Source organism: Grus americana, chromosome 19, assembly GCF_028858705.1.
Source record: "Grus americana isolate bGruAme1 chromosome 19, bGruAme1.mat, whole genome shotgun sequence".
Classification (NCBI taxonomy): domain Eukaryota; kingdom Metazoa; phylum Chordata; class Aves; order Gruiformes; family Gruidae; genus Grus; species Grus americana.
In genome coordinates this window covers 10,300,966-10,323,931 of record NC_072870.1, presented here as the reverse complement: position 1 = coordinate 10,323,931, position 22,966 = coordinate 10,300,966, and the positions used below count along the sequence as shown (strand labels likewise).

The following is a 22,966-nucleotide window of genomic DNA, read 5'->3' as shown; positions in this document are numbered from 1 at the left end:
GTTATTCAAAATAATTCTAAGTTACCACCAAAGAGTTTAGCACTGCTAGCAACCTAAGGTGCAGTAACAAATTGGCTAGCAAACACCACAGTTATTACAAAGGGAAGGACTTATCAGTCAAGCACAGGCAGAAAACTCTCACGCTTCTTCTACTCATTAAGAACACCACTTCATAGGTTCCCATAAGTACCTTACTCTGTAAGGTTCCACGGTGAGACACCAAGCGTTTCTTGGTGCACTCCCAGTCTCTCAGTCAGCAGCAGTGAGACAACACGGCAGCTCCCAACCCAAGGAGGAACATAGCACCTGCCTGGCCCAGCAGGACTCAAGTGGATGCACAGCTCCCCACTGAGCAAATCTTTAAAATTAATAGACTCCTGCTAAATAACCCAGGAGGCCGTAAAAAACCCAACTGGGTAGCTCTGGTTTACAACAGTCCTTGAAATAACTTAGTCAGTGAACAGAAACAATTCTGGTATTTGAAAATGCAACACTTGTTCTACCCATCCTCCATTTGTTTTCTGTATGCTCACTGTATGTTGAATTTCTTCTTGGAGCAAAAAAGAGCAGATTATTTTAAAAATAATTAGTAGTTAAGTCATACAGATGCCATGATAAGAGCTCAAGGACATACAACTCATTAGACCTAGCCAGCACTCCCCATATACCAAATTATCTAGAATGAATGTACGAATTCACAACCTAACCAAAAATATACTCACTTTTCAGAAGGTATTCTGTCATTTTTAAAGTGACAGACATTAGTAACATCTGTTTTTTTCAAATACAGAAAAATCATAATCGGTCCTATCACAAAGCAGCAGTTGTACAATAATCAATTTATAGAATTAAATAGACATATCATGCCTCACCTAATCACATAACTTGCTAATGCTATGTTCTTTTTTATTCTCACAAAGCTTGTCATCCCATCACAGGCCCATTTTTTGAATGTGATTTCATTTTTTTGAGTACTAAAGAACTGAATGCCTTACTTATTTTATGAAATGAGACAGTAGGCTGGCTTCCCTTTGAGCAGAAGAAAGGGGGTGGGGGTTGTTTTACTCATTTCTCCCACAGTGTCAGCAGCCAGAAAGCCTGATACTATTACAGGTCAAGTACAACGGACTCAAGTAGCCCCCTCTTTTTTTTTTTTTTTCCTTTCACATTTCATTAGAGATGCTTCATATCGTTTTCAAAAGCTTCCTAGTTTCTATTTTTGTCTTATTTTATTTTCTCTGTAGGACATTGTCAGGTAGATTTAGGACCCTGATGTAAAGCCTTGTTTTTATGAAATATAACAAAACTCAAGATGAACAGAAATATCTCATAGAATCTATCAGGCTGGAAAGCATCTCAGGAGGTCACCTAGTTCAACCTTGTGCTTGAAACTGGGACAGCACTGAACTCAGACCAGATTGCACAGGGCTTTGTCCAGGCAGGTCTTGTAAATCTCTAAGGATGAAGTTCAACAGCTTTCTCTGGGTATGTATATTTAAAAAAAAAAAAAAAAAAAAAAAAAAAAAAGCCCACCTGCTGTTACAGGAGTAAAAACTAGAAACTGATTAGAAAGAGGTGACCATGAAAGTAATTGATTTCATTGATTAAAATACCAGAAATAAAGCAGAACAAGCAAGAGTTACATGAGCTATAAGATATATAGGCATATAATCTATAAAACACATGTTTTGAGTACTCAATTTTAGTCTACATCAATGTTAGAAAATACATTATATAGATAATAGCCTGTTCTTTTTGCTTATATCAAGATGTTTAACAGTCAAAATGTGGATTTTTTCAGCTTATCCTTTAACTTCCAGCCACCATGGCTGGAATGATATTATCTATTTACGCTCATTTGGCAGCTTTCCTAACCACTTTGATTTGAATCTCTAGTAACATGCTGACAAGTCAAAAATGTATCTAATATTATGAGACTGATATTATTTAGAGACACAATTCACCTGTTTAAGTGAGAAAACAGAGGACTCCCAACATATACTGAATCACATTTCAAGGTTTTGAGGGTTTTTTCTCTAAGATGTTCAACTGTGTCTCATTTATGAAATGCCTACATTCTTAAATCCTCTTTTATCAGACTTGCATCACTGTGTGCACATCCAACATCTGAGCACTTACTCACCAAGTTACTGCCATGCTCGGTACAGCTGGACTTGGGAACCACTTAAGAATTACTAAAAACCTACTAAAAGGTATGCAATCAGCTCCCTCAGGACCACAGCACTCAGAAGCCTAAGCAGAAGGCAACATTTTCCTTTAATTCATAAGTTTTCAACTGGTATTTCATAAAGAACTTCTAAAGACCGCAAAAGGCATCTCAGGAAAGGAAACTTACTGTTAGTTGACTTAAGTTCACTATACAAATGTTCCTCACTTCCAATAGGAAATAACTTGGGCAGTTATAAGTAAGAAGAGGCTGAAAACCACTGAGTACACTTCTCTAAACTTGGAACCTGAAGTAAAAGAAGAGAAAGTGGTCACTGCAACTTAGCAGATGAAGAGTTACAGATAAATAACCTCTCTTCTAGTAGTAGCCTCTTTTCATCAGTTCCTGGAAACTTAAGTAGAATTCCCCAAGTCACTTCTGCATTGTAGTACATACTCAGCAGAGACTACTGAGGTATCCTCCCAAAACAAGCATCAGAACTGAATGCCAAAGTTGTGAAATAATTACTGCTCTGTGAATTTGAGCGGCTACTTGCAGCTCTACAGATTTATAAACAGGAAGTGTGAAGCTATGCATTCATACCTGCTTTAATCATATGACAGAGCCCTAAAGCTATCAAATACTGGCTGACATAGCAAGTCTCGCCGTATAATCTAGACTGCCTCAACAGTGGCTCCTATTCATTCTGATAGCTTAAAAAAAAAAAAAAAAGGAAAAAAAAACCCAAGTCAGAGAGATCCAGGCATTTTCATCGCATGAATCTGAAAACTCAAAGCTCCTTAAACAGAAGTACACAGGTTTATACCCCCAGGAAACAACCTATCCTGAAGAACATTCACCTACCTATAATGCTCAAGAACTGTTTTTCAGATATGAGAGAAAAGAAAGGAGGACAATTGCCTTCATGGGACACAGAAAGAAGAGAATAAACCACTAAGATAGTTCCCTGATCATTTTTCCTAAAAATGCATCTGGGATTTAAAAAGTTAATTTCATAATCTGGAATAATAAAAAGTAGTCTTCTATGGGCTCAAGGGCTGAGTTCATGGATTTTGCCACCAGGTTGAGATGAAGACAACCTCAAATAGATGATTATATATTTGCACAAGTTTTCTATCATCCTTTGGTCAGATTTATTACATCTGTATGCTTGAGGATGTTAATGATCAGACACCAGATATATATGCCTTGATTTAAATAAAACAAATGTAGCTATTTTTCAAATTCAATCAAGACACAAAAGGTCATTAGCAAGATTTATCCTCTGCCCATCACATAACATTAGTCACTATTGGAAAGCATACTAACTAACCTTTTTGTGGATTAAAGTGGATTTTCATTGCTTTGATGGGCTTGTTGTTTTCCAATTTGTAGCATCTTTGAGATACACAAACAGGAAAGAAAATTGTCTTCAGAAACTACTGTTTCATGACCTCTCCAGAGGCAAACCCTGTGAAATCGACACACCTGCAAGTTTTGCCTCAATATTAGCTGGTGTTTTAATTGCATGCACATTTTTGAAAGCCAGCACTATTTGTGTTCTTTCTTTTTGCTCTTTTTCTCAGAGATCACAGTGCACAAAACAAAACACAATGAAACGGATCTATCAGCAGCCACTCATTTCTCCAAACAGTACACTCACTGACCACACTGACGTTGGCAGCAGTTCCCCCTTCTTCCATCAGAGCATATATGCAACAAAAATTTTACCTTCCTTTAAGCAGAAAGAATATGCCACCTTCCTCTCTGGCGCAAGTTTGACAGATCCATGATTATTCACTGACATTTCTTTTAAGTGGTTACCTGACTGAATATTTAGCATACATAAGCTGAAAATGGTCTGAGTTAGCATGATCTGCTCTAAGTAGCATTCACAGAAACTTTGACTATAGATTCTATAATCTCATAATTTTCAAGTACCTCCACAAATTTAGGCGCAGTCTGCAATTATATTCTGAAAGTTACTTAAGCAGAATACATTAACAGTCACTGGAAAATACAGTCCTTAGGGAGCTGAAATAAATTGGCCATCAATACCATATAGCTATCTCTTTCCTGGGGAATCCTTATTAAAATATTCTATACACAACACATCATAGCAGAGGAGCTGCTGTGCTGGTGCTAATACAACAGTAATAGAAAGTTCTTCCTTTTATAAAGTTTTATTGGCCCAAAGACAGGTCTTTAAGGAATCGGGAGTCAAGGCTGACAGCAGAACAAGTAAAAGATGAGGCAGACTTTAGGGCGCTACCTCCTTGGCATAACGCAAGGCCTAACATGGGGCGATTCTCAGGAGGAGCAAGCAGCCCAACAGCCTGATGAACAGAACGGTAGTAGTGGAGTCAGAAGTTTGGAGGCACATGTTGGAAAAGGCACCAAACCAAATGGGATACCAACTGAGTGAAGGAAGCCTGCCTGACTTGCGGCACTGCCCTAAGAGGAAAGTTGCTGTTGGACCTTAGGGCTAAAGAAAAAAAGCAACAAACTCGAGCCACATTACCAGTTTATGCCATCACAAATTTAGTTTGATAAAATAACCAATAATCTTATGTCCAGTTTGGAATGAAACACTTCTTTTACTTCACCTATAATGACCTGTCCATGAATTTCAGCCACTTACAAAGAAGTCATCCTCAGAAGGAGATCTGCAGGGTCAGGAAGAGCTCTCATCACAAGTTCAGAACCCATACCTTTTCCACAGCAAAGTAGTGCCTCTGGCTACTATAAATAAGATGACTATAATTTGGCAATATTCATAACAAGAGAAAAGATGTCTAAAATAGCATCCCTTACTTTTCACTCCCAAACTACACAACCAGACATAGATTTTACAGGGCATGAGGGAAAAAGGGAGACTAACAAGTCTCAGTGTGACCTGCACTGGTGGACACAAGACAGCTCCATCATGCCCATCCACACGGCCACGTCATCCACAGTGCAGTCAGTCAGCTGTCTGTGCCAAGGAGCAGAAAAAAAAGTAAAATTGCAGTACTATCTCATGCTCCAGGGTGAAAAAGGCCATTAACACTAGACTGCTCTCACATTTTCTTCTCCTTGAATAGAAGTTACATTTTAGCTACAGTTATTTATAGTGTGAGCGTTTAACCACAAAAACTCTCCTCACCTTCACAACCTTTGGTTACTCCCAAAATGGAATTGCAATAAATAAAGTTGCAGCCATTCACAACTTAGAAGTCAGCCTTATTTTCTGGAACTTACAGAACCAGCAGCACTCACTGCATTTTTCCAGATATTCTGAACAACTGAAATTAAAACTAGTGTCCCAAAAATACGATCATGACATTCTGAATGATGACTGCTTCTACAAGTATAGTTAACCACTATTGATTACATATGAAGAATTCACAGTTGAAGAATTTGTACAATATCACCTAATATAAAACTTTCTCGGCATTTAACAATCAGGACACAATATTAGAGAAAGTAGATCTAATTGGACTTAAGTATATTAGGCTTTCTTTTTTTTAACATTCATCCATTATAGCTGTTTGCTATTTGTGTCCACAGAAATGCCACAAGTACCAGCATGGTTCTGTGTAAGTAAGAATGGCCTAACAAATAATGTTTTGATAACTAGTCTGTTTTATACATACAATGATTCACTGGTTAAGTAAACAACATAGTTATTTAGCAAAACATCAATTTATATTAGAAAGCCTAAAACAACCTTTCTGTCCTCCTACAGAAAAACAGTATTAAATGCCTCATAGGGATACAATAACACCAAAGAAAAATATTACATTCACTGTGCAAGAAATAATTTTAAACAACTCTTTCTAAAAAAATCAATCTTATTATTACGTCCAGTAAACTTTTAATTATGAAACATCCAGATCAAGTTCTTAGATTTTCAAGTAGTGATGAGTTTAAATCTAACTTTAAAATTCAAAACATTTGTTTTTTCTTATTTATGAACTTTCAAATATACATCTTGACCAAATGAATGCATTTCCTACTAAAGAGCTTATTTCAAACACTTCCTGTTATATTCAACTTCACGCCTCTACCAAGCTGCATTTGTAACTCCATCTCCTCTAAAAATACATACATCAATGCTTTTAAAGACTTCCTATACTTTCACTAGAAGTGAAATTCTTGAAGGCTGCTATGTTTAAAATCTGTAATGAAAGTGAGTTTGAATCACATATTTGTTTCTTCTGCTTGACAGTATGTTGCTCCATTTCCTATTTGCCATGGCATCCCTCAGAGGCTCCACTATAAAAAAATATTTTAAAATATTTAATAAAAATCCCATTTCACATTAATTTGTTTCCCCTTTAAGTAACACTCAATGTTTCCTCCCAGTTTTCCCTTATCAATCGTTGCATGCATGTCAGATATAAGTAGAAATAAAAAGGGCAGCCATCTATTGCTTTGAGCTTATAAATTTTATCAATGCTTTAAATATCAAACAGGTGAACTACTTTAACAGTCTGTACTACATCACATGAATCCACAACAGACCAACAATTATAAAAAACTATCCTCCCTGCAAACCATTTACTGTTGAAAATTACTGTCCCTCTTTGTCCTTGGACATCAGTTCTAGAGCAAGGTAGCTGACAGGGTGTAGCTTGCCTGTCGCCTTGGAGCTCTGCAGCTGCAAGTATTCAGCATTTAGCTTGTTTATGTTTTCCCTTCGCTAGTTCCTCTTTAAATTCTCCAGGAGGAATCTAGAAACAGACTAAAACAGCAACATATATAATAAACCGTACAAGCTACATCCATCTTTCAACCTAGAGCTGCAGATACGTGCTCCCTATCGCGGGCAGCAGCAAGTAAACATGAGGAGCCAGTAGGTACGAGAAAGCCGTGAGCTGACAGGCAGCGCGGGGAGAGGAGCAGCACGGCAAGTCCTGTCACATCGCAGGATTTCCCCACGCCGGTTTCCAGGGCAGCTAGGAGAGCCGGCAAGCGACAGGTAAAGGCAAGGCCGAGGGCTGCGAGACAGCGGGAGGGTCTGGCGGCATCAGCGCCCGCCCGCCCTCCCCCCCTCGCTGCCGGCTGAGCGGGACGACACCGTCACGGCACCGCCGAGGGCCACCGGCGGAGCGCTGCCAAGGCGTGGAGGCGGCGAGGAGAGGAGGTCCTCCCCGCGGCCGTTGCCCGGGCCCCATTACTGAGATAGGGGAGATAAATAAATAAATGGGGGGGGGGGGGGGGGGGGGGGGGGGGAGAGGAAGGGGGCGGGGAAGGAGCCTGAGGTAGAGGAACGGCGCAAGTGCCTCCGCGCCGGGGTCTGTCATGGTGGTGCGAGGAGCCACCAGACGCCGTCTCGCCGCGCCGCACGCTGACAGGGACAGAGCGGGGCCCCCTCCCGCTGCCACCCCCCCGGCCCCGCAGGCCCGCCGCGCCCCCTACCCGCCCGCCCGCGGCCTCCTTCCCCCCCCCCTCCGCCCTCACCCCTTCGCAGGGCCTCGTCGTAGCTGAGGAAGCCGATGCGGGACTCCTTGGCGCCCATGGTGCCCCTCAGTCCATGGCCTCCCCCGCCGGCCGGCTCGGCGCCGCGGAGCCCGGGCTGCGCCGCTAGCGACTCCGGAGCACAGGGCGCGGGCGGGGGGAGGCGGGGCGGGCCGTGGCGGCCGGGGGGAGGAGGCGGCCGCGCGCCCTCCCCGCCGCCCCCTCCATGGCGGTCACGTGATGAGCCCGCACGTCGACTCACGTGACGGGGAGGGCGGTTACTGTTCGGCCCCACCACCCGCTCCCTCCCTCCCGCTTCGCGCCTCCTACTAGACGTTGCGCGCGCGCGCACCTCCCTCGCTCCCCTCCCGCCACAGGGTAGCGTCACGTGACGCGGCAGCACCCGCCTCCCCCTCGCTGCCCGCCAAAGGCGCCGGCGCGCGCCCGTGCCGCCTTCCCTCAGCTGCTGCCGGGCAGGGGGCGGCTGACGCGAGCGGCGTCGGCGGGGCCTGTCCCTTGGGAGAGCCGGGAGTAGGACAGGGGCACAAGGCCGCGGGGCCCTGGGCAAAACGGCCTCTCGGCTCCTCGGGCAGCGGCCCTGGGTTTGGCCCCTGCGTGGCGGCCCTTCAGCCCAGCTCCATACCTCACCGGGGATCGCGGCTCTCCTCAGACCCCTCTAAGGAGAAGTACTGCAAGCATGAGGTGACAGGAGGAAGTTCCTGTTCCATGAAAATGTCTTTTCACTGTCTGAAACACGGACTGAATTGTAAAAGGATCAAAAATACCTCCGTCCTTTGCTGTTCTTCAGCATGTTTGCTTTTAGTATTCAGTCCAATACTTACACAGAGTGGCTGGATTTCCCAAATGGCTTTGTTACAACATTAAGCCTGGTAACATACCCTGGGTCAACTCTCCAGCAGAAAATAAGGAGTTTGAAAACACTGCTTTCCAAGGGCAGCTCGTTCCAAGGATTGCTCCCGCACAGACACAGCCTGTGAAAACACCAGTTGCGAGTCATTCCCTGAGTTACAGTTTCTGTACTGAATGATCTTACCACATCAGAGCTGGAGAAAGGTCACGCTGAAGTTACCATCTCACTGATGTAAGTTCACACGTAGGTATTTTTATAGCAAACATTCCAAACAAATTTCATATCTGCTATGCAAAGCCAGGAATGCCGCTTACAGAGAAGCTAGCTCAAAGGCCAAATTTCTCCTCATGTAACACTACTCAAGCACAAAGACACTACAAATGAATTAAGCTTTGTAAATCCTCCTTACTGCCATCTGAATTGTTTATTATCTTGGGTTTGTGACACAGAATATAATTATTACACTCAAGCATAATATCTGCCACAAAGGATCCTTTGCCTCTCTGGAATATAGATTATAGGAGGTGAGGGGAGAGCTTAGTGCCTTTTGAAAATATAAATGAAATTGTTGGGAACATACTTCACCCACTTGTTACATATTTGTCTTTTAAAGACAAATCTCATATCATCCTATTCCTATACAACCTTTACATATCTCTTTTCAGTATAGTCCCTCACCCAAGCAGCTTTCCATTTAGATACAATACAAACTCTTTAAAATATTGGAGGGAATGAATTCGACAAACACAGCAACATGTCAATCAAAAGCATAAGTTGGCAACACCAGAAACAGCTGGAGAAGTCAGTTTATCTTGTGATTAAATGAAGTATTTCAACCCCTAACGATGGCATTCATTGTGCCATGCTCCATTTGTGATGGATCACTTTTTTAAAAGTACGAACTCACAGCTGAGGAGACATGGTTTAATTCCTGACTTCACTGCGGCATTCCTGTGCGACCCTATGCCTCGTAACAATCTTTTAATGTTTTGGTTGCTCCTCTGAATTACAAAGATAACGATACATAGAGAGTCCCGTTTTGCTTGGAACAAGCTGCACTGGGACACAGCCAGACCCCAACTGCAGAGCAGTTACAGAACACAATTAGAGCAGGAAGCAACCACAATGGTGGTGTAGGACAGCTTCACACCGATTTCTTCTAGTTTTCATGCTGATTTCTCCATGACTATTTATCCTTGCCTCACCTCCCTTAAGTCTCTTACTTAATAATAAGCTATATTATTAAACAGCAACAACAAACCCCCAAGTAACACGGCACACCACAGAACTGACATTGCACTCCCAGGCCTGTGTCATCCAGACACACGGGAGTGAAGAAGCCTGCTGGCACAACGATTCCCATCCAATACTACTGCAACCGCCCCAGTTTATAACTGCTGCCCTGCATCTACCCAATTCCATGTTGCGACTTGAATGAGTTACTCGACATCGCTTTCTGTATATTTGCAGAAACCTATCTACCTCTTTTCAGCTTTCAAAAAAACCTCGACAAACTAAGCTCTCATATAGTCGCCCCTCTAAAGTAGTACCTCGTTCCACCAGTTCTTAGTGGACTCCCTCTAGGCCTGTTTCAGATCACTGTTTCGAGTATGGATAACTAGACTTTTATTCCATTTTCAACTGAGGCCTCACCAGCACTTTGCAAAACTATTCTATTTTTATCTGTTATGTCTTGACAGAACCTCTACTCATAGCATGCACAAACCTTGTTCTCGGGCTGCAAAAATTATTAGACAGTGTAGGGCTTTTTACAACAACTGGTTCACTTGCTAAATCATAAAAGAATGAATGTCTAAAATTGTAATTACGAGTCAGATCCTACCTCCAGCTTATAGTCACAAACAGCTGACTTGGTATTTGATGCAGATGAGGAAGCAGAAACCTCCTAGTGAGGAGGTCTTTCCTCTAGAGGAAGGCAAAGAGGCTGGAATGATGATTAACAATTCGTATTTTAAAAAATGGTCTTTCCAAAATGGTTAAACATATGTATTACATTAAAGCTTGCAGTTTTTCACAGCTAGCTAAGTTCTTTAGACTTATACTGCATTTTTGTATGACATTTTTAAAAATCCAAACTAAAGTGACATCTCTTTTATGTCCCAGAGATACAAGTGATGTCTAACAAGCAGTAGAATTTTGCTTGAAAAGTGCTTTAAAAATCATTTACTTGATCCATTGTATGCAGCATGGCTTGCACCAAATTTAATAACAAAGATATTCTAGATTGGAAAATCAGACTGGAGGCTTATGATGGCAGTGTCTTTGTTCAGATTAAATTAAGTATGTTCTCAAAGGCATTGAAGCAGGAACCTAGAGATAAGACATTGTATGCTAACCATGGATTAGATCTGGCAGTAAGTTTTTAATGAAGCCTTATTGGGGACCATAAGATTATAGATGTTGCTACTATTTAAATGTTATGTCAAAGGTAAATCAAATTAAGATACAGTGAATTTAGACTTGTATTAGATGAATTGAGCTTCTCTCCTAGTGGAAAAGTGCTATATGTGCAAATCTAACTGGCCACATGTCCTTTTGATTGCTGTGATTTATTTAATTATTCACCAATCACAAATTAATACATAAGCACTTAGAAAACATGTTTAAGTGTCTTTGCATTATTGTCAAGTATCTGTGGAAAAACAGACATTTACTGCTGCACAGAAGCTGCAGGCGGCTTGCAGCAATGCTGCCTTCTTGGCAGAGCAGCTGTCAGTCACCAGGAGGGTGGCTGGCAGTCCACAAGGCTACCAGAAATGGGGGGAAAAAATAAAAATAAAAAAAAATTAAAAATCAGGATGAAGTGGGCATCTGCTAAGGAGAACATGTTTCAAGTTGCATTGAGAGGCCTGAACTCAAAACAGGTAGGCCAAGTAATCGTGGAACTGCTGCAATGAATCAAAAACAATTCTGAAAAGAACAGTACGAGTCTCTAAGACTTCCCGATTTAAAATTCACTAAAAGCAGGAACAAAAAAATGCAAGTTCTAGGCCCTGCTCTATTATTTGCTTCTAAATCTCTGCCTTTCCCAGTATCTGTCTCCCCACCCTGGGATATTATTAATGTTTTAAGGATCAGTTGATTTTTGCAAACTACTGCAAATATATAAATGTATTACAGTATTCTATGTAAATGCTGCACTCTATTCTCCACAATAGTTGCAATCTTGATGTTGAGGATGACATTAAAAAAACCCCAAGCCCACAAAACATTAGGCTACTCTCTAATATTTGTATTTAATTCGAGATTAGAAGGTAGGGCTGAAGGGGTTTTCAGCACAAAGATGAAAAAGCATCTAGAGAGCTAAAACTAATGCCAAAACTGCCATAAGTGTTGTATAGAAACTGATGGCCCAACAGACAAAAAAAAAAAAACCAAACCAAAAAAAACCCAAAATAGCACGAGGGAATGAGGAATTGATAGAATAATAGGAAAACTCATGTCAGAGGCCTAGGTCACATAGAGCAGAAGCAATCTCAAATTTTGTACCTCCACAGAATAGTAGCCCATAGCACCAAAGATTCTCTGACTCTCCATCTCTCATAAATATTTCTCTATAATTATTACTTACTTGTAATATTTTTGTAAAGTAACTTTGTATTATTATTATGGATTATTTATAAAAAGGAGAATTCTGCTAAAACATGCTATGGGATGGGTCATCTTTAGGAATTTCCATGTTAGGAACCCAGTAAGGGAGTTTTCTGGGTTTTTATTACTCCAGCAAGTAAACTTCTGGTAATAAAAGTCAAATTTGTGACTAGGAAAATATGTGAGCATTGTGAATGCTCAAACAATCATTTAGGGCTTAAATTTTTATGTGTCAAAGGTCAGCATTTCAGCCTGCCCTCTATTTAAGAAACCCTTCCTTGTCTGTCCTGATCTACTCCAAGCAACTGGAGGCAGGGAGGGGAAGTCCACTCCAGGCATTTAAACTTGACAAAACTTTTTTTTTTTTAAATACAAAAAACTCCAAACCTGAACAAAACCACTGTCCCACACAGCAGGTAGAAAACTTTTTCTCCTCCAATGGTCACACAGCAGAAACGTAAGAGCGGAATTTGTAATTGCATTTCATGGATTCTGGCCAGAAAAGCCCTACTCACTTCACTAGGATTTGTTCTTTCAAAGACATTTATGTGCTTTTGAAGAGCAGATCCCAAATTTTTAAGCTGAAGGAGGGTCAATTTAGATTAGATGTTAGAAGGAAATTCTTTACTGTCAGAGTGGTGAGGCACTGGAACAGGTTGCCCAGAGAGGTGGTGGAGGCCCCATCCCTGGAAGTGTTTAAGGCCAGGTTGGATGAGGCTTTGGGCAACGTGGTCTAGTGGAGGGTGTCCGTGCCCGCAGCAGGGGGGGTGGAACTAGATGATCTTTGAGGTCCCTTCCAACCCAAACCATTCTATGATTTCTATGATTCTAAATCTCCAACACAAACACAGCTAACAGAACTATCTTCACCCCTCAGACTGGAAGGAAATTTGGTAAAGGACTGTAGGAGCCAATTATCATCTGTAATTTGCATTTATTGCCACCAGTGAGGATTTGAGATGCACTGTGTTAGGCACTGTACAAACACAGGACAACTTTTACCCCTTCCTGCTTCACAGAGAGTGCAGCAGAGCACATCTCAAAACATTTGAAAAGAGCAGAAGATGAGAGAGATACCAAGGCGCAATAAGAGTGTATTTGTTCACCCTAGGCCTGCAGTGTTCGTGGCTAAATGGTTTCATATCATTCCGATTATAATGAACTGATGAATGAGAAAAATACCTCGAATCATTATCTGCCAATCTAATTCTGATGTTAGCAGAGGGAGAGGGGAAAATACAAAAGGCTTCCTGGAAGAACAGGACCACGTATGCAAATTGCAACTTTTATCACATTCCACATTTTCTAGGAAACAAATGGTTTAGAACAGTAGTCAGAAGGTGACAGTCGCTACAGATTTATACGAACCAGGAGAAAAACCGGAACAGATTCTTACCAGGACCATCTTACATCACGTTGTTGTCATGAAACCTGTACTCCCACACTATTGCCAGCATGAACTTTGTGGCAGGACATTGCAGGGGAAAAGGCCATGGTCAAAGCTGAATTTAAAAAAAACCAACAAAACAAAACCAACAAACAAAACCCAAAAAAACCCAAACACATCCCCCCCGCCCCAAAACAGATGTAATACTTAAGAGAATTCAGTTGTAATAAGCTCACTGTAACTAGCAGCAGCAGATAAGAAAATGAAGTCTTAACATTATCTTCTTTCTTAGGAAGCCCCACCCTATATTTAATATTTTGTGTTTATTTTTTAACCACAAATACTGCAAACCCAGTAATCATCCCCCTTGTTGCAGGGATGTGTTAATGAACGTGGTGCTCACCAGGGTTGCAGTGTGGTGTAGCCAGGGGACTCGCAGAGTGAGACGATGTGCATTTTTCCCCCTTATTTTGAGTACGAAGGCACTTTTCGTCTCACACCTGTGCTATAGATACCTGCTTCCCAGCACTCTCACGACTTGTTGAAGCAGTTGCTCTTCCCACCTGCCCTGACACTGCTGCCTCTGCCATAACAGCAAGGCCCTTTCCCCAAGCTGGCAATCGTCCCCTGCTACTTCACAGCAGCAGCAGACACCTCATACCTTCCTCTCTTCTGATGAGTCGGTACTGCATAAGCAGCGTGGCGAGGCAGGAGAGAACGGTGTTCCTCTGCCCCAAAGGGCTGAGCTCTAGTGACATTACAGCGTGGAGGTGACAGCTACTGCTACGGAGGCAATAGTGACAGGAGACCTACAATGCATACCCACATGTGGCAGACACCATACCTGTATACCAGGTTGTAGCAGATGTGGGAAGAGGTGTTTGCACAGCAGCTCCCAGTCCTCTCCAGGAAGAGAGACAGGAAGGGAAGTGGAATGATTCCCACAGGCCTTATTTGGGCGGTGCGCTATCTCCGTTTAATTTTGCCACCCCTTTATAAGAGAATTAAATAATATTTTTGCTGAGCCACTTCCCTCTAGTTGTTTTTGTTCAGGGAGTTCATGACAGGGTTAAGGCCACTCAGAATTGCTACTCATATTACTACTCAATACATAACACTATTAATAACATGAGCTGAAATTATCTACACAACCAAAGAAAATGAGGCATGTCACCCACATTCTTAGCTATTTTAAGATTTGTGGGTAAGCGATCCCCCACTTTTACTGCAATTGCCTTTGAAACACACAGAAGAAAACACCATAAGGCACCCTCCACTCTTGATGTTCTCTTAAGTAAAGCTTCCCGGTGCGTGGAAGTGTGACACAATCACACTTGAGGCCCACAAAGAACAGTAAAAACCCTTTTTTTCCTGGCAGACTTTGCTGATGTTCCTCCAACCCAGCAGAAACAAGACGCCACAACTAATGAAAATCACAAGGTAAGTGTAATGCATTAGAAACTATTATATCACATCCTTCCTGGTTTTCTAGCAACCTGTTTGATTATGCCATATATGGGGGAAAGCGTGATAGAATTAATCAGCCTGCTGGAGTGAACGCTAAAGGAACAGATGAGCTTTGGCAAAGCTATTGCTAGCATTGAAAAAGAAAAAATGTGACAAAATAATAAAAAAAAAGCAGACCTAAATCCAGAAGCGTGTCATTCAGAAAGTGAGCCATGCTATGATTTATCAACGTAACAAAAACCGATGGGAACATAGATCTCCCATTTCAAAGTGTTGTCTCTGTGTAGATTAAGAGTAGTATCTGTCATCAAGGAACAATGGGAAAAAAATATGTTTGATAAAAGCAATTCTGTACTCTCTTGCAGATAGAAAACCACTGTGTCATTGGAATGGAAGTAAAGGATTTCTCTGCAGTTCCATCCTCAGCAGCAAAAAAAGTGTTGTGTCAAGAGGAAGTGCAAATAATTAATAACAGAAGATCAGATTAGAGGAGTGGCTGTGCAAGAAGCAACTGTTTACTCCATTTCAGAACAGTCCAAATTGCATCGTAGAACGAGGATGCTTGCATCGCCTCCAGAGTGCAACAGCAAATCCGGTGCACAGCAGGCAGTGGCTTACCACTGTGGCACAACAGGGCAACTTTCCCTTTCAAAGAAAAGGACTTCTTTCTTCTCAGCTCAACAGCTGCTGCACACAGGGTCTCCAACATCTTAGCAGTTTGATTGTTGTATATAGAAAAAGCAATACCAAAGCATAAAACATGTAACAACTTCATGAACGTTTTGCCAGCAGCTGGTACAATGGAAAGCGCATCTCAAAGCAGCACGACAGCGGAGTAAAACAAAAACCACGGAACCAGTACCGTCATGTCATTTGGCACATCCTTGCACTTCCCTTAATTCCGTTTCAGATCTTGGAGGGGAACGCCACAGCATCTTATATGCTAATTATGGTTTCACACGATTCAAACACTGAACAAACAGAGGACATCCCCAAATAGAGAAACCTGCCAGCCTTCACGACCTTGCCAACAGACTGATGTCTCAGTTCAGTGCTTCCACAACACAGTAAAAGAACTCTGGACAACTGCATATACAAATGTGTATGCACACACTACCACTGATTGTGATCCAAAAGTTACACCTCCCTGTTTGAGTTAAGGAGGCTCCAGACACCCTACAGACAGGGATTTAAAAAAACCCCAAACAGACATTAAAATAACAGACCTCTATTTTATGGTGTGAAACAGCTAATGATAGTAATTAAGGATTTTGAAGTGCTTTACCAAGTGGCATTATCTAAGATAGCATCACGCCTGTAATCTGTCCAGAGTCAATGAAGAACCGCTGATCAAGCCAACAAAGCAACAACAAAAGTCCGACAGCTTGCCATCTGCTCAAACCACTACATCACACCTCATTCCCCTAAATACAGCAATAAGTCACAACAGGATGCAGATGACCAGATTATTGAGCTGTCACTTCAGCTGAACATGCAGCGGCTGTTGATGTGTTACAGTGGACTCTCAAAACCAAACATGAAATATCGCTGCTGGACAAATAGCTCCTTCAACGTTATACCTTGCCATTTTTGTGGATTGGTTGCACTCACGCAGCAAGGTAAAGCATTAGGAGTTAATCAAAATTTTGCCTACTATATTAAGTATTTGCATGTGTTTTTATTATATAAAGCATACTGTTAAATGATCCATAAAAGCCTTTGGCACTCACTCTCCCCTTTGGTTAAAAGCCCAGCTACTCCTAGAAGAGCTTTTGGCCTAGCAGCTCCTTTAGTTACTATAATAAAAATTAGGCCTGGAATATTTAGTAGATTCTTGAGCAGATTCTTAGCAATAGAAGATAAGTTCAGAGTAGCTGGAGGTTGCCAAATTGTTGCAGCTTGAAAAAGAAAATTGGAACATTCAAGGAAGAGAGCAATTTGAAGTTGTTATAAAGCACTTGGACACCACGATGATGGGCAAGAGTTTCTCCCCTCATTTCTCTTTCTCTTATCACTTCCTGGCTGTTTCTTCCACTTTCAGGTAGTTTCAATTTATCCTTCCATTTTACCCACATAGTTAACTAACAGCTTTCTAGTCAAGATTCTGCTGGTTTTAGTAACGAGGTACCAGCTGTGCATCCCTGCAAGCTGGTGCAGGTATGACCTTGAAATCTTCCATGTAGCCGGTCAAAAAATGCATTTAAACAGTGTTTCCTTTCTCCTTGAGAGCATCTCAACTTTTAGCATTAGATATCCATCACTTTACAGCATCCAAAGCATTGTGCAAACATTAGCCAGCTAATACCCACAAAAATCATTCCCTTCCTCGCCTGTACCCTGTTATTGTCCAAGTAACAGTTCCTCCATTTCACTGAAGCCAGCCTAGGGAGTTCTTTTTTTCTTGCTCCTCCGCAGGAATATTAAAACAGAATGAGAATGAAGATAGCTGTTAATTTTATGTCACAACTAGGAAGCTGAAGGTCTTCAGATCACACTTTCTCCTCAGTCTTTTAATTGCAAAATTATACTTCAAGATTTGACACAAGTTTCTCACCTCCCTATTTTCAAGCTACTAGCAAGCAAAACCAGACAAATAGCTACTTTTTTTGTTCCTAATCTGCAGAGCCTGCACAATGCTTTAATTTCAAATAGGTGAAATACTGCTAATTACTAGCATATTCTAACAGTCCTTGCAATTTTACAGAGAGCTATGTCAAACTAAACCAAATTATAGGTCAGAATGTGCCAGTCTTTTCATCATTATCACTGATTTCCTTTGTGGTTTATGCCCCCCCCCCCCCCCCCCCCAACATGTGTCTTACCAGGTTCTTTGAGCCTCTGGCTAGCATTGCTCAGCCGCTCCATAATTATTCATCACACCAGATCCAGCAACAAGACATTCACAGCATGCTCTTCTCACTTTTTGTTTCAGCATTAGGTACAATAGCAGATAATAGAAAATTTAGATTTTGAGCCAAGAGAAATGGGAATTTGGGTAGAATCAGACAACTAATAGATTCCTGAGCAGACATAATGCCTTCTTTTCTGGATAAGCACTAATCTAAACCCTAGAATACTCCCACTTCTAGGTATGATGCTTAGTAACCTGTTCCTAATTTCACATTAAATTTTAATTAAAATAATGGGAATATTCCCTAAATACATTAGATCATGACTTCCCATTGATCCTCTTCCAGACCCCACACTTTTTTGCCTTTGCCACCAGACCTACATTAACTCAGCAGTGCTTTGACCAGCGCTCTCCCCAGACCCTTGCCTGGCATCCCCAAGTCGTTCAGCCCCACCGTTCCCTGGAGCCACCCACAGCCTCTTGCCCTTCGATGAGACTCCACCTTCCAAGACAGAAATGCACACCCTGCATCTGCATAGCACCTAGCACAACAGGATCTTACCATCTAGAGCCCCAGCTGTGAATTATACAAACAATAAATCATTAAAACCATTTTTTTTTCTGCAGATTAATGTTATATAAGTTGTCTGCCGTAAAGTATAAACAGCATAAAATGCACCTCTCTGCATTCCAGCGTGTTGTAGAAGATCATAAAAGCACTTAATATATTATTTAAGCCAGTTAAGCTAGATAGCACAACTGCTGTAATTAGCAACAATTCTCCAAATCCCCATATGCCAGACAAAGGATCATGTTTAGCAATTCCAGGCTGGTAGGAGAGAATCAGAACATTGCAGAAATTAAATGGCATGAACCGCCTTTTTTTTTCTTCTTCTTTCTTCTGCCTATCTCAGCAGAGCCTACGTTTCACTACGGCTACCACACTGCACTATCAATACAAGAGACTGAAACCCATCACATAAATAAGGCTGGCTTTTTTTGGTTTTATTATTTTAAGCATAACAGGGTGTTCAATGCTTTAAGAAAGAGAAATGAAGCCATTTCTCTTGATAGCTACATTCTGTAGGTTGGAGGGGAATTTCCTTGCCTTTTTTTTTTTTAATAAAACTAAATAAAACTAAAAATAAAAAAAAATACCCCCCAAACCTGACTTCCTCTGGAAAATCCATGAACTGAAGTAAGTGTTAAGTGGAAATTTAAAAATACTCCCAAGCACTAGCCACTCTCCTTGCATACAGGGTCGGGCACGGGGCAGCGTGATATGAGGCACGGGTATAGGACTGGGAGAAAGGCAGGAAACGCAGGGTGAGTTGTGTATGAAAAGGGCATCAGTAATGACAGAGGGATGAGACGTGAATACTACCAGCAGACTGAACTTTGTTACCCCCTGCAACCATGGCACACATCACGTGCCCAGAAGCCTCATCACATTGCGTGCCAGCGGGCAGCCAGCCCGGCAGCACTGATTGCCCTAGGAACCGTAGCCATTCTGACACTCCTGTGCAAAGAACAAGATCACTGGAGGTAGATATCAAAATCTAAAGGAGCAGGGAATGAAGAGACAGATCTGAGAGCCTCTGCCATAAAGGGAGGCTTTGAAATTAAGGGTGCCATGAGTCAGAGAGGGGAGAGACCTGATGCAGACAGGCTCCTGGCTCTAAGCCCCAATTGCTCCAGCCAGTTGTTATTTTCCATCCTCTTCGTATGCACAGATACAACATGGCAATTTTTTTTTCCCCCCGGTGAGTTGTTCAGAGAAAAGCCTCAAGACTGGGAACAAAAAAAAAAACAAAAAACCCCACACAAAACAAAACAAAAAAACCAGAACAGGAGAACCCCTTCTGGTGGCCTGACATTTCATTTCTCTATTGCAAAGACAGGAAAATCCCTTTTTATTCCTCTACAGGTTTTATTAATTTATGATTTATTTTATTCCTCTCCATTGCAAAGAGAAGAAAAATCTCATGGAACAGCAGCTGTTTGCTGAGGAGGGCTCGCAGCACGCCCAGGGCAGAGCTGTGACTGTAGGGCACAGGGCACACACAGGAGATCTGCAAACTTCTCACTTCATCTCCCCAGCACCAAGCTACGCACAAGGAGGGTAGCACTCTGCTCTCTGAACCAGCAGGGGTTTTCCCAGGAGTTAATTTTCTTTATATCTGACTGAAAAAAGCATCACCAAGTTCTGTAGAGCCTCCCTGAAGGCATCCTTGTCTTGATGGGCATTTCTCTACCAGGTTATCTCTCTCCCTTGCTGCTCCAGACTGTTTTCTTCCATTTTGAGAGTAGGAGAGCTCTTTCCCTGGCTCCCAGAGTAACTGGGGTTCCCACGTGGTTATGCCCACCTTTCTCCTTTGCTGTCAGTTTCAGGCCCTCTGTTCCCTCCCAAGCAGTGCATAGTTCTCCCTCCTCTCCCTCATTTCCTTTTTTTTTTTTTTTTTTTTTTTGCTCCCTACCTCTACACTGTGGGCTCTTATTTGGTTTATGTATTTGGTGCCTCTCTGCACACATTGCTAATCCCATGCAAACCCCTGCCACATTCCCCAGGCAGAGCAGACCTTTTCATAGAATCATAGAATGGTTTGGGTTGGAAGGGACCTCAAAGATCATCTAGTTCCAACCCCCCTGCTGCGGGCACAGACACCCTCCACTAGACCACGTTGCCCAAAGCCTCATCCAACCTGGCCTTAAACACTTCCAGGGATGGGGCCTCCACCACCTCTCTGGGCAACCTGTTCCAGTGCCTCACCACTCTGACAGTAAAGAATTTCCTTCTAACATCTCATCTAAATCGACCCTCCTTCAGCTTAAACCCATTACCCCTTGTCCTGTCACTACACTCCCTGACCATCATTCCTGTAGGCCCCTTCAGGTACTGGTAAGCTGCAATTCGATCTCCCTGGAGCCGCCTTTTCTCCAGGCTGAACAACCCCAACTCTCTCAGCCTGTCCTCATAGGAGAGGTGCTCCAGCCCTCCGATCAGCTTCGTGGCCTCCTCTGGACTCTCTCCAACAGCTCGATGTCTCTCCTGTACTGGGGCCCCCAGAGCTGGACACAGTACTGCAGGTGGGGTCTCACAAGAGCAGAGTAGAGGGGCAGGATCACCTCCCTCAACCTGCTGGTCACACCTCTTTTGATGCAGCCCAGGACACGGTTGGCTTTCTGGGCTGCAAGCACACACTGCCAGCTCATGTTGAGCTTCTCATCAATCAATACCCCCAAGTCCTTCTCCTCGGGGCTGCTTTTGGCATAGGCATACCAGTCTCATCATTTTCCAGGCTTCTTCTATTTGTTACTAAGATGGTGGGCAAATTTGTTAGGGAGAGGGAAGTGAACAAGGGAGGTATCACCTACCGCAGCTTGTATTATGTGATCCAAAAGATTAACAAAAGAAGTTAAATTATTTTCAATATTAAGAGATACTCAACTTGTTACAGATTTTATTCTATAAGCAGCAGTGAAGGGATGGGCTTATTAACATTTCATTAACAATGTCTTTTTCAATTTGCATAAAAATCTGAAAACTTAGAAGCACAATAAGAAGGAAAGCCTTTAACTATCCTGTTTCTCACAGGCTGCAAGTTGCAAGGTATGGAAGAAGCTGATAATGCTCTTTCAGTTCCTGAGGACTTCAAGCAGCTCAAAAACTAGTTCTATAACATTAGCAAACACCATTAATAAGCTCACTAACAGCTGGCTGAAAAGCTAAAGACAAATATCTACAGAACTGTTGAAGCGTAAAATAATGTAGGAACACCTAAGATACATCTATCGACAAGGAGGTGCCCAGCACCGGAGATTAGTCACTAGGAGCTTTGGGCACTGTGGAAGACTTGGCTAGCTGTGTCTTCCGTATGGGAATACTGGAACACACCTGATCAGATTTTGCAAGAAGTGGATAAAAGAGATGCAGATATATTTATGGCTTCTACACATCACTGGTCACAAATCATGTTTGGGTTCTTGACCACATTAGTTCAAACAAGTGATTGAATGAGCAACACCCAACACTTATCAAAAAGGAACTCCTATGGTATGTTAAGATGCCTGTAATAATGCCATGTAGAAACAATATTTAGACCCAAATTCTCTTTCCCTAGTACAAGGTTTATTAATTTGAGCTGTATTTATTGGCATCCAACTGCAGGGAGAAGACAGGTCTCCAAAGGACTGTGAAAGTTTTCATCACCTTTAAGCACCAGGAAAGAAATTTCCAGATCAAATTAGCAAAGCCTCCACCCCTGCAGCATGAGCAGTTGCACCATCAAATCAAGCATTCGCCACTCTCCTGGTAGGAATAGGTTACTGAAAAACATTCCTCATTACAATTCCTATTTAGTATTACATTGCAATACATCTGGCAAACCTGTTTGGTTTTTATGTTTAACTAAACCACGTGCACATGCAGTTGGTTTAAGTGTAATGTAAAATACCTATATATTTATCTGCGTTTATCGGCTCTCCTTCCCTGTGACCTACCAGTAAATAAATATTGCATCAGATGCCTGCGTATATTATATGCAACCTGACTCATCACATCACACATGATCTTCATGCTAAATCTGCCTAAAACAGCAAATAACCACCAGCAGCATAAACAGAGCATCTTCACAACTGTGTCTTTTTTGGCTACATGCCTATTCTTGCACTAGAGGAGGTGCTGTACTACAGAAGTTGGTTAATATTTGCACTTCCACAGCTCTTGGAAGACTAAGACACTCAAATAGTAGAAATTAATAATCACAAAAGAGCTGTCAGGGGAAAAGGAAAAGTTTTCCCTGAGGTGCACTGTTACAGTACAGTGTGTTTGACTGGCACTGCAGCTCCCTTTCCTTCACAGGGAGAAATACGAGATGCATAATCTGTTTGTACTCATTACTTTTCCCCATCCAATTAGAACATTGTTTTAAAGGACTCCTGCCCTTAAGTAGGCAATATAATCTGACAGATTTACATAGATGTGGTCAGGATTATGCCATCTTCCATCACAACAGGCTTCAGAGTACAAAGTAATGTTGTCTTCCAGAAAGGCAGAGGGAAGGGATACAACCAGAGACTTCTGAGGACTCAAAGACACACCTCATACCTGATCTCACAGGAGTTGACTTGTCCACAAGACCTTACATGATGAACAAAGTGAACCAAAGT

At 42.1% G+C, this 22,966-nt stretch overlaps 1 protein-coding gene across 5 annotated transcripts in view; it reads right to left on the bottom strand.

Moving 5' to 3' along the window:
• The window catches only part of USP32 (ubiquitin specific peptidase 32), a 79,417-nt gene extending 71,570 nt beyond the window's left edge, over positions 1-7,847 (bottom strand). For 4 of the 5 annotated variants that reach the window (XM_054847302.1, XM_054847303.1, XM_054847306.1 and 1 more), the window contains exon 1: positions 7,613-7,847. In XM_054847302.1, coding sequence (XP_054703277.1) covers positions 7,613-7,670 — 58 coding nt within the window. In that variant the 5' untranslated portion in view covers positions 7,671-7,847. The remainder of the gene's footprint in view (positions 1-7,612) is intronic. The other variant, XM_054847305.1, reaches the window with a different exon arrangement.
• Between the last annotated feature and the right edge of the window lie 15,119 nt (positions 7,848-22,966).